The 17,197-nt window shown below is 46.7% G+C and overlaps 1 protein-coding gene across 6 annotated transcripts in view; it reads left to right on the top strand.

The window, feature by feature from the left end:
• Positions 1–17,197, top strand: part of LOC143924194 (uncharacterized) — a 491,712-nt gene that overhangs the window by 382,454 nt on the left and 92,061 nt on the right. For all 6 annotated transcript variants that reach the window (XM_077448346.1, XM_077448344.1, XM_077448348.1 and 3 more), the window contains one exon: positions 13,477–13,623. In XM_077448346.1, coding sequence (XP_077304472.1) covers positions 13,477–13,623 — 147 coding nt within the window. The remainder of the gene's footprint in view (positions 1–13,476; positions 13,624–17,197) is intronic.

Raw genomic sequence — 17,197 nt, 5'->3', positions numbered from 1 at the left:
GAAACATGTTCTAAATCTAAAGTCCGTCTGGTTTTTCGACAGCAAAGGTCCAATGAAGCCCACACACAATCGAGTTGTCCGGCAGATTCGTTCCATCGGACCTTTGCTGTGTACACAGCGTTAGGGGCCTTAGAATGTAAGCTCCTTGAGGGCAGGGACTGATGTGAATGTGCAATATGTGAAGTGCTGCGTAAATTGACAGCTCTATATAAGTACCTGTAAAAAAAAAAAAAAAATACCTACCAGCTGTAATCAGAAGTATGTACTATTCCCAGTTGTTCATTTGTTATTTAGGAGATCGGTTTAAAGAAATACACGTGCATCACAATTTTTCTAATTTCTAGCTGTGCTGATTAAGATGAATCCAAACTAAAGCCTCCAGTGAGCCTGGTGTGGAATGTAAATTGGTTAAATGAAAATACAGTACAGTGGAAGCTAATTAGTAAAGTGCATTATAATGCTGATGCAGATGGATGATAATAAAAATGAATACATGGTTATTTGGAACAGATTATATTCTGAAACATGATAGTTAATAGCAACTATAAAACAATACAGATTAAGTAATAGCAGTTAATGTGACATGTTGAGAAAAGATATCTATGCAACTGGATGATAAACAGCAATCATAAATTAGTGCTAACCAAAGGCAAAATAAACTAAATATGTATGTGGGGCAGATTACTTAAAGGAAAACTAATGTATAGTTAGTGCAAAAATTACAAACAAATGTATTATTAAAACTATACGTGAAGGGAATATACATCTTTTTTTGTTTGTAATTATGCATCCAATATTAGAGTCAAAATCCACTCTCAAGGAATTTCCTAGGTAGCTATGTTTTTGTATTTATGTCTTTATTTGAAGGTTATATAAAGTGTATTATACATTTAATTGGGTTGTATGTATGCAGCATAACTACTGGTAATTGGTGAACCTATTACTTGTTTTCTGAAAGCAAATTCATTTTGGTAACAAACAGCTTCCTATATAGCGGTGGAAATTCCAACTGTGTAAGTCGGAATGTTTTAAACTGTAATTAAACTTATGCCGCGTACACACGATCGTACTATCTGGGCGGACTTAGTCCGGCAGACCAGAGTCCACCAGACAATTCAATCGTGTGTGGGCTCCAGCGGACTTTATCTTCCCAAAAGTCCGGCGGACTTAGAAATAAGACGTGCTTCAAAATTGCCCGCTGGACTCGGCATTTAGCGGACAATCCATTTGTCTGTTTGCTATTCCGGTGGACTAAAACCAACGCTAGGGCAGCTATTGGCTACTGGCTATGAACTTACTTATTCTACGTCATCACGTTCAAATCCGCCGGACTTTTGGAGTGAGCATGTATGGCCAAGTCCGTTTGCTTGAAAGTCTGGCAGACAATCAGCCGGACTAAGTCCGCCGGATAGTCCAATCGTGTGTACGTGACATTAGTATTATTTTGCCTCTATGGCCTTAGGAGTAGAAGAGAGTTGTACAGCACATGGAGTAAGGAAAGAAAAAATAAATAGGGGAAGGGGTTACAGGATCCAATGGGTTGTCCTCTTTCCTCCTTTTAAATAATGAGATTATTTCTTTCCCTTTCCACCCTCTTGAACTAAAACCATAAAAACTGAGTTTTTCTAAATTACTTCTTTTCATGCCTTCTTCCTCAGGGCATTGGGGAAACATTATCGGATGTCAGGTTGTCATTATTAACAATGGATTTACATGACTGGATGATGTAATTGATGATTGTATTACATTGGGGGAAATTGTTAACATTTAATTGTAATTTTATAAGGATTTTTTTCTATTTTTTTTCAATTTTTTTAGGAATCAGTAATAAGAGGTACTGATGTACCCCTGTACTAATTCCCCTGGGAGAGGAACAGATATCTGGGGGCATGTTCTTTTCTAGAAGGGGCTTCCAGATTTCGATAGGCCCTCCACCAAACCCCACATCCTTTTTTAAGGAACAAGATGTGGGGAAAGGCTCGTTTCCCTTCAAAGGTGCCCTGCAGGGGGGGGGGGGGGACTTTGCAGCCTCCACTGGAAGGTAACCCCAATACTGATAAGCATGTGGTCTGGCATGGTACAGAAAAAGGGGATGCATGCTCTTTGCCATCCCTTTCCTGGCCACCTAGGCTGCATGCCTTAATAATGGTCTGGTTGGAATTGTTGGGAAAAATGTGACATCTGGGCTCACATTATAATTACTAAACACCAAACATTGAGACAACTTTTCTTTTGGGATGAATTGCCAGATTAAAATGAGCCAGTAATTCATCTTTACCAGCATCAGGAAGTCTTGGGCACTATAGGAGCTCTTTCCAGTCTTCATCGCTACCTGGCAACTTAAATGTGGTCCACCAGTTGAGAAGGGAGAACAGGGTGGATTCATTCACGCCTGAACTTAGTGTGCTGCACACATCATTCCACGTCGATGCATATTGTGGTATGCTGCATTAAATAGTCCATTAAAAATTAATGAATGAAATAAACCTCAGAAAATTAAAATCTTGGGCAGGATCTGTTTTTTTTACAGCACAATGGACAGGGTGCCTTGAGTTGTACTGTTGCGCTATAGTGTGTTCCAGTACATGTGTGTTTTGATGATGCGTTGGGTTGCTATTCATAATAATTGTCACTGCAGCAGACCAGAACACATAACACGCTTGCCACTGCATGCAGCGCGATTTGCCTGTATCCTTAGATAGTTCCAGCACTATGTTTATGGCTGTCAATGTGTTGTCAATACATGCAACTTTTGATTGGTATATTTTTTTCTTGAAAGCAAAAGGGGTTTTGGGACTTTAAATGAGGTGCATGATATCATACACCCCCATCCCTAAATCAGAATTTAGAAAGGGGTTTTTGGGGCAAAAGACACTGGTAGGAAATCATAAAATTGTATATAATGCATAGGCATATATATACATGGTTGAACATGAGTATTTTTATCTATATACAAGGCGATGGCACACAGAAAAGAAGAATTCATATATATATATATATATATATATATATATATATATATATATATATACATATATACATATATACATATATACATACATACATGCATACATGCATGCATGCATCTAAAATTGCATAGTATTTCATGGAAGCAGTGGCAGTGCTTCCATCTGTCACACCACCCCATCTGTGTAGAATTGATAGATTCATGCATTGCATGGCTCCATATCCATGGCTGCTGTAGCCACCCCCTATTCAGGTGTCCGGTCCCTTTTTTGGGTTCCGGGTGCCTGAATTCCAGTGGCGGGGGTGTTTTTGAAGCACCTGATTAGAGCCATAGGCTCTAATAGGCTTCAAAAAAGGTGGACTTGGAGTGCAAAGCATTGCGCTCGCAGTCCACCGAGGTGTGTTAGCAAAGCAAATGAATATTTGCTTTTCTAACTCTGTCACCTGATTGGCTAAAGGCACAGGTGCTCCGATTGGACGCCTAACAGAACAGAAGAGACACATGGGAGGACAGAGAACCATGAAGGACACAGGAGCCATCCATTGACCCGCTGCATGTCCCACAGCTCACCGCCATTACCCGCTGCCTGACTCGCCACTAGGATGGGGTAAGTGTGTGCCAGTCAGATGGCGAGCGGGGGGTCACAGAGGCTGCATATGATGAACACAGGTCACATATGATGGGCACAGAGGCTGCATATGATGGGACAGGCTGCATATGATGGGCACAGAGGCTGGATATGATGGGCATAGAGGCTGTATGATGGGCACAGCTGCATATGATGGGCACAAAGGTGCATATAATGGGCACAGAGGCTACATATGATCGACACAGAGGCTGCATATGATGGGCACAGGTTGCATATGATGGGCACAGAGGCAGCATATGATGGGCACAGGCTGCATATCATGGGCACAGATGCTGCATATGATGGGCACAGGCTGCATATGATGGGCACAGTGGCTGCATATGATGGGCACAGTGGCTGCATTTGATGGGCACAGTAGTTGCATTTTATGGGGCACAGTGGTTGCATTTTATTAGCACAGTGGCTGCAATTGATGGCACAGTAAGGTTGCAATTGATGTTTGTTTTCAGTATTTTTCATAATTTTTCAGTTTGATTGCGCCCCCCCAAAAAAGTTTGAGCACCAGTCTCCACTGCATGGAAGTAATTAGTATGAAAAGCAAAATGGTTCTTGAGTAATGGATAAAAATGCATTATAAGATACAAATGAATCACAGTTGAGGTCAAGCTATGTGTTCTGGGCAGGACTTAGAGTGGTGGGGGCCCCTGGGCTTGAGTCACTTTCGGGCCCTACCTTCTATACATTACCATATTTATCGGCGTATAACACACACCCCAAGTTTAGGAGGGAATTTTAAGGAAAAAAACTTTTAGGAGGGAAGTTTAAGGAAAGAACTTAAATTTAAATGCCCATCAATGTAGCCTTATCAGTGTCCATCTGCAGCCTTGCCCATCCATCTGCAGCCTTGTCCAGTGTCATTGCAGCCTTGTCAGTGTCATTTGAAGCCTTGTCATTTGCAGCTTTGTCATTGCAGTCTTGAAGTTTAAAAATGGCTGAGTCCTGTGTATCTCAGCGGCTCTCGTGGCCCTCTCGCAGTCCCGAGCAGAGCCAAGAGTAGCCGAGTGTACTCGGCTCGGCTCACAGTCACACTCAGTCCCTGTGTTATGTCCATCATAGGACGGGACTGGGTGTGACTGTGAGCGGAGCCGAGCCGCGTACACTCGGCTATGTATCTCAGCGGGGCACCCTATTGGACGGGTCCCATGGGCTTGAGCCCAGTCAAGCCCAATGGTAAGTCCGGCCCTGTATGTGTTGGAAACATGATGACATTGATAGGCTCGATGCGTATCGTGGCCAGTTGCCACTCATCAGAAGCAAACGCATAGCATAACTGAAAAAAATAAAAAAAAGGTACCAAACAGGACCTAATGTTTTGCCCAGATAGTAAGAAACAAGGTTGGGGCAAGGAAAAACAATATGTGTATCTCTCTGGAATACGTACAAATAAATTGTTCTAGATAAGTAGTGTTGCAAATCAGGATCTGTGAGGAAAGTCTGCCCCTGGAGCTGAGGGAATGAACCCAAGGAGGAAGCGAGCACAGTGACACACCCCAGGAGCACCCTAATAGGCAAGGGTGAAAAGATTCCAAATATGTCTGTAGAGTAAATGATATTGGACCAATACGTGTGAATAGTACCAGTAAATACATACATTATTCATGAACTATAAACCAACACCCATTTTTGCCTGAAAAAGTAAAAGCATAGTAGATACAAAGTAAAATGAATAATATATCACACATAAAAGGAAAGAAAGTAAATGTTTTTATTTATTTTTTTTTAAGTGAAAAATTGCATACATACAGAGGGAAGGGTAAAAACTGTCAGGATCAGCCATTTCAGGCGATACAGGGGGCCAAAATACACAGCACAAGCACCGTGCTGTTATTCATGCTTTAACCACTTACGGACTGCCGCACGTCAATATACGTCCTAGCTTTGAAGAGGGCTATCTTTGTTATGGCAGCAGCAAGCTGCCATAACCCTGGTAGCCTCTTCTTCGGCAGGTGGTCTGGTTTGCTTTTTCTCCCCCGATCTCATATTTAAGAGGTCCTGTCATGCTTTTTTTTCTATTACAATGGATGTTTACATTCCATGTAATAGGAATAAAAGTGAATGAATTTTTTATTTTTTTAAAGAACAGTGTAAAAATAAAAAATAAAAGGTAAAATAAATGCCCTGTTCCGCCGAGCTCGCTTGCAGAAGCGAATGCAAACGTGAGTAGCGCCCGCATATGGAAAATGGTGTTCAAACCACACATGTGAGCTATCACTGCAATTGGTAGAGTGAGAGCAATAATTCTAGCCCTAGATCTCCTCTGTAATTCAAAACATACAACCTGTAGAATTTTTTAAACGTTGCCTATGGAGATTTTTAAGGGTAAAGGCCATTCCACGAGCAGGTGCAATTTTGAAGCATGACATGTTGGCTATCAATGGGCGTAAGGAAACAGCCACCATTTTCCCTAATAGTCTCATACATAGTCGAATGGGGGGATTTTTTCCTTGTTATGACCACCCGGACCAAATCCTTTATGGCTTTGGCTTTTGACCCGGGTAAAAATACCCTGCTTTGGACTGTGTCTATGACCATGCCCAAATACTCCAGCTTTTTTAGGGACTGTAAGGAAGATTTTTCTAGATTGAGGACCCAGCCTAGGTACTCTAAGTACTCTACTGTGCTGAGCCAGGGGCGTACCTAGAGCATTTGGCACCCGGGGCGGATCCTATATCTGGCACCCCCCCCACCATAAAATGTAAAAACACCCACCGTGTCCCCTGCATACCTCTGCATCCTTCAATATCTTTTTGTCACTACTGTGTACCCCCCCTCTCCACAACTGCACCTCTGGACCCCTTTAAATTACACAGTACCCTGCACCTCTGGACCCCTTTACATTACACAGGACCTTGCACCTAAGGACCTCTTTACATTACACAGCCCCCTGCACCTCTGGACCCCTTTACATTACACATCTCTTGTACCACTGGACCCCTTTACATAACATAGCACCGTGAACCTCCTGACCCCTTTACATTACACAGCGCCCTGCACCTCTGGACCCCTTTACATTACACAGGACCTTGCGCCTAAGGACCTCTTTACATTACACAGCAGCCTGCACCTCTGGACCCCTTTACATTACAAAGCTCTTGTACCTCTGGACCCCTTTACATAACATAGCACCCTGAACCTCCTGACCCCTTTACATTACACAGCCCTTGTACCCATGGATCCCTTTACATTACACAGCACCCTGAACCTCTGGACCCCTTTACATTACACAGCCCTTGTACCTCTGGACCCCTTTACATTACACAGCACCCTGCACCTCTGCACCCCTTTACATTACACAGCCCCTCACAGCTCTGGACCCTCTGCATGTTACACAGATCCCCTACAGTGCAGACCCCCCTCCCTACCATACAGACCCCCATCTACAGTGTAGACCCCCCTACAGTACAGAATCCTCCCCTACAGTGCAGACCCTCCTACAGTACAGACCCCTCCACCCTATAGCGCAGACCCCCCCCTACAGTGCAGACCCTCCTACAGTACAGACCCACCCCCCTACAGCGCAGACCCCCCTACAGTACAGACTCCCCTACAGTACAGAATCCTCACCTACAGTACAGACCCCCCCTACAGTGCAGAATCTTCCCCTACAGTACAGACCCCCCCTACAGTGCAGGACCCCTTCTACAATGCAGGACCCCTTCTACAGTGCAGGACCCCCCTACAGTGCAGGAACCCTTCTACAGTGCAGGACCCCCTACAGTGCAGGACCCCCTACAGTGCAGGACCCCTTCTACAGTGCAGACTCCCCTATAGTGCAGGACCCCCCTAAAGTGCAGGACCCCCCTAAAGTGCAGGACCCCCCTACAGTGCAGGATCCCTTCTACAGTGCAGGACCCCTTCTACAGTGAAGGACCCCCCTACAGTGCAGGACCCCTTCTACAGTGCAGGACCCCCCTACAGTGCAGGACCCCTTCTACAGTGCAGGACCCCTTCTACAGTGCAGGACCCCCCCTACAGTGCAGGACCCCTTCTACAGTGCAGGACCCCTATAGTGCATGACCCCTTCTACAGTGCAGGACCCCTATAGTGCATGACCCCTTCTACAGTGCAGGACCCCTTCTACAGTGCAGGACCCCCCTACAGTGCAGGACCCCTTCTACAGTGCAGGACCCCCCCTACAGTGCAGACCCCCTACAGTGCAGACCCCCTACAGTGCAGGACCCCCCTACAGTGCAGGACCCACCACAGTAAAGAACCCCCCTACAGTGCAGGACCCCCCCTACAGTGCAGGACCCCCCCTGCAGACCCCCTACAGTGCAGGACCCCCCTACAATGCAGGACCCCCCTACAGTGCAGGACCCCCCTACAGTGCAGGACCCTCCCCCCTACAGTGCAGACCCCCTACAGTGCAGGACCCCCCTACAGTGCAGGACCCACCACAGTAAAGAACCCCTAGTGTACCTGGAGCCCAAGGCAGCGGCATTGCAGGGGGGAGGTGCGAGCAGCACCCGAGTGGAGTGTCACCTGTCGGCTCAGTGATCCAGGACCCGGCACAATAATCCCCTTCTCTCTGTAGTCACGTGACTCACATCGCGCCGTTCAGATCAGTCTCGGGCAGCGGCTGTCACTCACAGCCGAGCAGAGTGAAGCCGCCTCCCCCTCCTTGTCTACACAGTGCTGTGCATGGAGGAGGGGGAGGCGGCTTCACTCTGCTCGGCTGTGAGTGACAGCCGCTGCCCGAGACCTATTCAGAATGGCAGCGCGACGCGACCACAGAGAGAAGGGGAGCCGGGTCCCGGATCACTGAGCCGGCAGATGTCACTCCACTCGGGTGCTGCTCGCACCCCCCCCCCCCCGCAATGCCGCCCACTGCCAGTGCCTCGGGCTCCTCACGGCGCTGTCTGACACTTCAGTTGCGGAGAGGGGAGGGGGGGGCGCTGGCCTGACACCCCCCCCCCCAGTGTGTGGCACCCGGGGCGGCATGCCCCCCCACTTAGTACGCCCCTGTGCTGAGCACATGGCGGTCTAAGTGTGCTATGGACTGTCCTACGAGTAGCAAATCATCTAGATAAGCTGTCACTGTTATGCCCCGTGCCCTTAGTTTTTCCAAGGGTGGGGCGGGAATTTTCATGAACACTCAAGGACATTAGCAAGACTTAAAGGTAGGGCTATGAATTGGAAGTGGCGCTGATCCACTGCAAATCTTAGAAATCTTTGGTGAGCGGGAAATATTGGAACATGTAAATATGCATCTTTGATGTCTATTGATGCCAGGAATTCTCCCCCTGAAGGGTGGAAACTACTGAGCAGATTGACTCCATGTGGAAAGAATGAATGTCTAGGAACTGATTCAGGTCTTTTAGATCTAGAATAGGTCTGACATCTCTGTTCGGTTCTGGAACCAGGGGCGTAACTATAGGGGGTGCAGCAGTCGCGACCGCAACCGGGCCCTGTGATGCAGGGGGCCCATGCAGCCCCCTCTACATATGGCTGGCAGCAACATAGGCAGCTAGGGGTACCAGTGCACCATGCACACGGGTGGCTGGAGGGTGACTAGCAGAGCTCCATGCTCAACTATCGCACTGGCTGCTCTTTAGTTGTGCATTCCCTGCATGACCTGTGTCCTCGGCCGGCTCCTCAGAGTACCCCTCTCCTGCTCCATGCATTGCCGCTCAGTCCGATGTCTGTTCTGGGGACAGGGACCCCTTCTCACCTGGGGGCAGTAACTTTATCTGCCCTGGAGAAAAGGACCTCCTCTCTTCTGGGGACGGGGACCCCATCCTGCCTAGGGACAGTCCCCCAATGGGACACCTAAAAATAAAAAAATAAATAATAAAAAAAAACGAATGATACCAGTGGTGGAACTACAGGGCTCACAAAGGTCATATTTGTGACCACGCCCTGGAGTTCCACCGCTGGACTCGGAGGGAAGGGCCTGACTGGGGTTCAGGGGGGCCCTTCATGGTTTCTTGCATCGGGGCCCTGAAGGTTCTAGTTACGCCACTGTCTGGAACCGTAAAGAGGTTTGAGTAGAACACTGAGCCTTGCTCTTCTGGGGTCACTTTTATAATTATCCCTTATGATAATAAACGTTCTAAGGCCAGAAACAAGGGCTCCCCCTTTTTCTGGCTCTTTGGAGACTCTTGACCTTCGGAAACTGGATGGCAGAAGCTCCCGGAACTCCAGCTTGTAGTCTAGAGACACCGTAGAGACTACCCATTTGTCCTGAATCTCTTCCTGCCAGGCGCCTGTAAACTGCAGCAGCCTTCCCCCCATGAGCGGGGCGCCTCTTCATAGGGAGGTTTTGGGGTTCTGTTTAACAGATCTTGGACCCCAAGACTTCTTTTGGCCTTGGGCTTGGCCTTGGACCTTTCCCCTAGTATTGGACTGGGGAGGCCGTAGCCTCTGCCTGGAGGTCAAGGCTCCAGGGGATGAGGAAAGAGAACATCTAAATGAGGGACGTTTATTCTTCTTTTTAACCGGTAACAATGTGGTCTTACCCCAGGTAATCTTCTTGATATATTTGTCCAGATCATTCCCAAACAGGTGTTCCTCATTAAACAGGAACCCAGTCAATTATTCTTTGCATGAAGCCTCAGCTGCCCAATGCTTAAGCCAAAGGGCATTGCGCATGTGAACCAGCAGGAGAGTAAGGCGAAATGCATCAACCGCAAAACACAAGGCTTTAAGAAGGTCTGCATGAATCTCGACCTCCTCAGTGGAGAGAAGGTTAAGCACCTGCTTCATTTGTTCCTTGAGGAACTCCTGCCCCAGAAAGGGATTAATTGGGAAGGTATATGCAGCCTGTGGGGATTTCCCAGATCCCAAGGAGGAAACAGAGGATATGGCAGCCTCAGCAGAGGGCCATCTGTATGTGATACGCACCAACTCAGAATAATATTGCACCTGTAATTTGAGGGCCTGGGAGGCAGAAGAGAGCTTCTCCTCTTCCCCTGAATCATCCGACTGCTTTTGATCCCCATCCCCAGATAGGGATATTTCATCATTATCAGAATGCTCATTTGATAGGACACCCAGAGCAGAGGGAGGGGATCTACCACTTTTTCTGCTACTCTTTAAGGAAGCCGTGATAAAATGTAATAACCATTCCTTCTACACCATCCAATGCAGCCTTCATAGTGTCTTCAGTGACATATACAGGGACGGTAACATTGGGAGAGGCTGCAAAGCCTGACAGGAGCACAGACTCATCCTGTGAGGCTGCCTCCAGTCTTTCGGGGGGGGGGGGGGGGGGTGGCATCCTGCAGGCATGTTCAGAACCCCTCAATCTAGGTGGTGATTTCTTAGTGCCTCTTTTACCTCCTCCTGAAGCCCTCTTGTGGGGAGACATAGTCCTAAGCTGCAAAGCAGAGGTACCAGTGCAAATGCAATCACTGTTGTGCCTTAGTCTTACAATATTAACATTAGCTCAGTCTGCAAAATCTGATGCAAAATAGGTGTCTTAGGTATGCCTGGATCTGAATCCACTAAGATGTTTACTTGTTTACTGCACACAGCTCTGTGTCCCACCGCTTACAGGAGCTCCGGGGGACTGGGCTTTAAACATAGCCACTTTACGTCTGTGCACTGGTGTGCCATGCACGGCGCCGCAATCATGCCCTTCTTCCTTCCTCTCCAAAACCACAGTTAAAGCGTGCCCCCCTATGCTCGAGCATGCGTAGGATCTTCATGGCAGCAGCCAGGGGCGAAGGGGGAGAAAGGAGGCCACCTGAGAACTGCGCAGGACCCCCGGACTGCGTGGGATCCCCCCTTTCAGTTTATGTGGCAGAGCCTGCAGCGGAGGAGGTGAGTGGCTTCTCAGACCAGCTTCACTGAGCGTGTATCCTGGATGGCATGTAGGTATACACCATGTATGTCTCTTACTCCCTCTAGTGGCAGAAACCAGGTAAGACATGCAAACTACACTGTTTCACTGGACTGTCTTCACTGTCCACCACAGGAACTGCTGAGGACAGACAGATCCAACCTTCACCCATCACGGCAGGTAGCGTTGTGCCAACCTTCAGGGTTCTGCGTTCCTACTCACAGGATCCTCTTCCTTGGACCTGTAGAAGACTCTGCCAGAAACTTTTCGTGCAACTTAAATTTGTGCAACAAAGCACTGGATCCCAGAGCCCAGTCCTCAAAGAGAGACATTATAGGCAAGACCTTGTTTCTTTTTTCATGAGGGCCCAGGTACCATCCATCTTAGGTTTATTTATTGGGCTGAGGCATGGATCTGGTTTATAGCTCCTAGGCCCCGCAGATACGGTCAAACAGAGCTTTCTTCTTAGCACATCTTTAGCGTGACCAACCCCCTTAGACACTGGTGAAAAAACTGAGATACTCTCCATATTTGAGGGGTAATATAGGGGAGGAACTCGCCTTGTAATTAGGGTTGCCAGTGTCCAATCACCTGATGGTGACTGTCTAACCCACTAAGTAATTATCCAAGGCAGCGGTGGGCCCGGGGGTAATCACTTCAGCTACTAGGCCCAGGATGAGATGGGTGGCGGTTGTCCAGTAGTTGTCTGAGGAGATGTGGCAGGAGGTAATGGACACATATCTGGTGTTTGTTGTCTCCTCCATGGACAAAATGATTCAGTTTCGTTACCTTCACCAACAGTATTATACACCAACTAGACTTTATCAAATGCAGAGGAGGGAGACGCCAATTTGCCACAAATGCAGGGGGGCTGAAGGCACTTTTCTACATATGGTTTGGGACTGCAAAAAAGTGAGACCGCTATGGTCACAGATGACTCAATTTATTTCAGATCACTTCCATATGCCAAATATTTGCTCTCCTTTGAGATGTCTTCTTGGGATCTTTGAGGAAGAGGAGATTAATGTGTACACAAAACTTTTCCTCCGGATCCTGTTTTTTGGGGGGGGAGGAAACTCATTGCCAGATGGTGGATACATGAGGAGCGACTGACACTGGGGATATGGAAGGAGGTAATAAATGCGGATGTGCTGATGTATAAAATGACATATGAGGCTAGAGGGGCTCCTAAGAAGTTTAGGAAGGTATGGTTTCGATGGGTTGACTCTGAATATACATTGGCAGAAGAGGCGTGATAGAATAGTGTGATATCTAGGAGTACCCTTTAAGCCTTGGAGTTGAGACGGTGACATGACAGTGGGTATACTTCTTGAAGTGGACAGGGACAGTTTTTTCTCAGTATTTGCTGAACATAACATTGGAAAGCAGACACTTTCTTGGGTGGGTGGGAAGAGGGGTTCTTTCTTCCTGTGGTTATGCAGGGGTTCGGTTTACTTTTATGTTTGTTAAAATGAAAAAAAACAAAATGCACATATGTTTTAGTTTATGATGAGAGGTAGATATTGAAGGCTCAAATTTGTGAATATGGACATATACAGGTTTATTGCTACTAATGCATGTCGATTGCCCCTATTGCTGGGGGTGTTTATATTCATGATGTACTGCTCTGTATATTAGTTTTTTGTACAATAAAAAAAACATAAAAAAAAAAAAAAGTAATTACCAAGGCTCTGTGTCCCGTGATGTATGAACAAGAAAACTGTTTTTAACTTGTAAACAACAAATCTCAGAAAAAGACTTGGTCCTTAAGTGGTTAAGGGAACAGGATCCTTTTTTTTTTGAGGGTTAACAACTGCTTTAACCTTCTAACTGCCACCTTTTCTGGATAGCTTGAGCTGGTAAAGGAAGTAAAAAAAACATAGACTCACCTCACAAAGTAATAACACTATCTTACATGGGGGATTAAGAAAACAAAGACTGCTATGTTAAAGCTTCCAGACTGTATCATATGTGTCATTTTTTACTATGGCCATAGTTATACTTTATGCTGCTAATAATTGCACTCATTTCTTGGATTCATCCGTTTGATCATTTTCATTTCTTGGATGACTTTAGATGGATGACATGAGAACCTCCATGTTGACCCCAGATGAGAAGCTATCACGTCATCTCAATTGGAGGTTTCAACATGTAGACAGCTGGATGTTACCCAAAGAGACCATTGCAGTGGTAAAATCCATTTCCTCCAGCAAACTTCAACAGGTAAGAGTCATCAAAAATCCCATACTTCTGAAACAAAATATGACATTTAGGTAGGTGGGGAATTGTCCACTGTTAGTTGGGTCAGCATTTCTAGAATTTGCAGAAGCTCCTGTGGTTCACGTATGAATACTTCAAATATTTGCTAGGACTGCATCAGACCTTAAGGCTGGGTTCTCACTATTTATGGATTGGCTTGCAGCAGGGGGTCTGGTGTGTCCCCGTTCACCGCTTCAGGTCCGAATTAGGTCTGAATTTTTGCCTGAATTCAGACCTGAAACGGAGCCAAAGATGCACAGGACCCTTCTGCTGTGCACTTCCCGGCCACTCCGGAAATAAGTGTACCGGCTCTATTGAGAGCCAGTCATACTCTCCTGTCATGCGAATTCGATGCGGAGAAACCCTCATTCAATTTGCATAAGTGTGAACCCAGCCTAATAAAATGGTAGACAATAGTAATATTGGTAATGTTGTATGTAAGATTTTAGTAGGCAGTGTCATACAGCAGTTAGTAGCGTGATAAGTGTATCAAAATCCTATCAAGTGTCACATTTTAAACAGGCATACATGTACATCAAAATGTACAGTATATGAAGCAGCCAAAGCATGTTATTTAAATACATCTAGTTTGTTATTTTTCGCACACTTACTTAGCATTGTATTACACTGGGGCATTTTTCAGGTGCTTTCATGCTAAAAATAGCACATGTAAAGCGCCTGAAAAATGTCTCATCTGCAGTCCCAGTATGAAAGTCCGAGTGCTTTCACACTGGGGCGGTGCGCTTGTAGGATGTTAGAAGAAGTCCTGCAAGCAGCATCCTTGGGGCAGTTTGCGAGTGGTGTATACACTGCTTCTCCACTGTTTCTGCCCATTGGAATGCAAGGACTCTTAGGGCACTTTCACGCTGGGGTGGGGGGGCATTGGTGGTAAAGCGCTGCTAGTTCGAGTGGCGCTTTAACTGTCATTTTTGTACTTTTCGGAAGCTAGCGAAGCGATTTTAACCCCGGGCGAACAAAGGGTTAAAAGCCCCCCCGCTAAAGCACCACTGCCGAATTGCTTTGCAGGTGCTTTGGCAGCGTTGGCCTTTGATTTCAATGGTGGGGGCATTTTAGGAGTGGTGTGAATTCACCGCTCCCGCAATGACCCAAAGATGCTGCTCACATTACTTTTTTTTCTCGTCCTGCAAGCGCACCGACGCAGTGTGAAAGCACTCTGGCTTTCACACTAGTGAGGCTTGAGAGGCGCTATTTTTAGCGTAAAAAAACACCTTAAAAGCGCCCCAGTGTGACAGTTGCCTTAAAATTAAGAAGGCCTCTGTGATGAGGCTACATTTCAATACTTTTTCTACAATTAAAAAGCACACATTCATCAGCACACAGAGGTCCATCTATTGTCATTCCCTGAATTGAGGATAAACACTGTAAAGCTACTTTAGTCAAACTATGGCCAATGCATCCAAGGCATTGTCCATAATAGGGTTGCACTAAACCCGGTATTAGTGCTGATTCTAGGCATTTTCGTGAGTATCGGTACTCGCGATAATGCTCCGATAACGAAAGCGGATACCGTAAGTTATGTCAGCTTGGGAGTGGAACGCTTCCTCCGGCTGGCTGTCTCCTCACCCCCACTTTCTCCTCCCAGTGGCATCGCTAGGGGGGTGTGTACCGCACTCAGATGATACCCCGCCATCTTTTACTTGGGGTAAGAGCCTGCACCAGTGGCAGAACTCCCAGCTCGTCTAAGTCCCACCTGTCAAATGATTGGTTGCTGGGTCCACCTAGCAACCAATCCGGTGCATGGTGGCCCAGCATTCTGAGGAGGAAGATGGAACTTCCTTCTCCTGAGATGCCCTGTCTCCACCTAGTGTTGAACTTCCCACTGACAATGGAAGGGCCTGGAGTCTGAAGAGACTTTCTATCTGGACACTGCTGCTGAGCTGAATGGCTGGGAGTCTGAGACGACCTGATTGCAATCTGCACTGGGACACTATTAATGTGAGTGAGCAGAGCTCCAGAGATGGCTGCACACTGGGGAGGGGGCAGAAATCATACATGTGTATTCTAGAGGGAGGGAGGACAGGCTTCCCCAGAGCTGTGTACACTGACTGCAACTTCACCACACCATCCACAGTACTTGTCTGCAGTCTCTGACTGTCTCCTGTACCATGTCTGCAGTCACTGACAGTCTCCTGTATCATGTCTGCAGTCTCTGACCATCTCCTGTACCATGTCTGCAGTCTCTGACTGTCTCCTGTACAATGTATGCAGTGTCTGAATATCTCCTGTATCATCTCTGCAGTCCCTGACCATCTCCTGTACCATGTGTGCAGTCTCTGACTGTCTCCTGTACCATGTCTGCAGTCACTGCTGTCACTTCTGCCTCCTCCTTCCCTCCACTAGCTACCCCATGCCTCCCAATGACCCTCCCATCCCCATCCTTTTCCCCCAGCGATCCCAGCCTTTTCCATCCCAACTCTCCCACCCCACAATCCCACCCTCAACTACCCTACCCTCACTTACCCCTCTACTCCCCCCCTGCCCTCACCCCACTCCCTAACAACCACCCACTACCTACTCTTTCTAGGCAATATATATCAGTAATTGGTTTTGAAGAGTACTTGAAAAAAGTATCAGTACTCATACTTGGTGTTAAAAAAATGGTATTGGTGCATCCCTAGTCCATAACAACATTATTGGTGACATCCTTCTCAAAATGTTGGTTGTTTGGCTGTCTCTAACTAGGCACTAGGGATGAGCTTCGAGTTCGAGTCGAACTCATGTTCTACTCGAACATTGCCTGTTCGCCTGTTCAGCGAACAGTGAACAATTTGGGCTGTTCGCAGCAAATTCGAAAAGCCGGAACACCCTATACAAGTCTATGGGAGAAATCGAAAGTGCTAATTTTAAAGGGTAATATGCAGGTTACTGTCCTAAAAAGTGTTTGGGGACCCGGGTCCTGCCCCAGGGGACATGGATCAATGCAAAAAAAAGTTTTAAAAACGGCCGTTTTTTCAGGAGCAGTGATTTTAATAATGATTAAAGTGAAACAATAAAAGTGTAATATTCCTTTAAATTTCGTAGCTGGGGGGTATCTATAGTATGCCTGTGAAGGGGTGCATGTTTCTGGTGCTTAGAACTGTCCACTTTGTGCAGGAAAAAAAGTCCTTTAAAATCACTTGCGGCTATTGTCGGGTCCCGTAATACAGAGAACACTCAATGAGTGTTCTCTGCATTAGCCGACAATTCATTCATTCATTGATAAAAAAAAAAATAAAAAAAAAAAAGCGTGGGGGTTCCCCTAAATTCAATTACCAGGCCCTTCAGGTCTGACATGGATATTAAGGGGAACCCCGTGTCAAATTTAAAAAAAAAATTGACGTGGGGGTCCCCCTAAATATCCATAACCAGACCCTTCAGGTCTGATATGGATATTAAGGGGAACCCCGCATCAAATTTAAAAAAAAATTGACGTGGGGGTCCCCCTAAAAATCCATATCAGACCCTTTATCCGAGCACGCAACCTGGCAGGCCGCAGGAAAAGAGGGGGGGACGAGAGAGCGGCCCCCCCTCCCTCCTG

The sequence above is a fragment of the Lithobates pipiens genome, unplaced genomic scaffold (genome assembly GCF_037356315.1).
Source record: "Lithobates pipiens isolate NorthernLeopardFrog02 unplaced genomic scaffold, aLitPip1_a1.2 Scaffold_22, whole genome shotgun sequence".
Lineage (NCBI taxonomy): Eukaryota > Metazoa > Chordata > Amphibia > Anura > Ranidae > Lithobates > Lithobates pipiens.
This window is presented reverse-complemented; position numbering and strand designations above follow the sequence as displayed.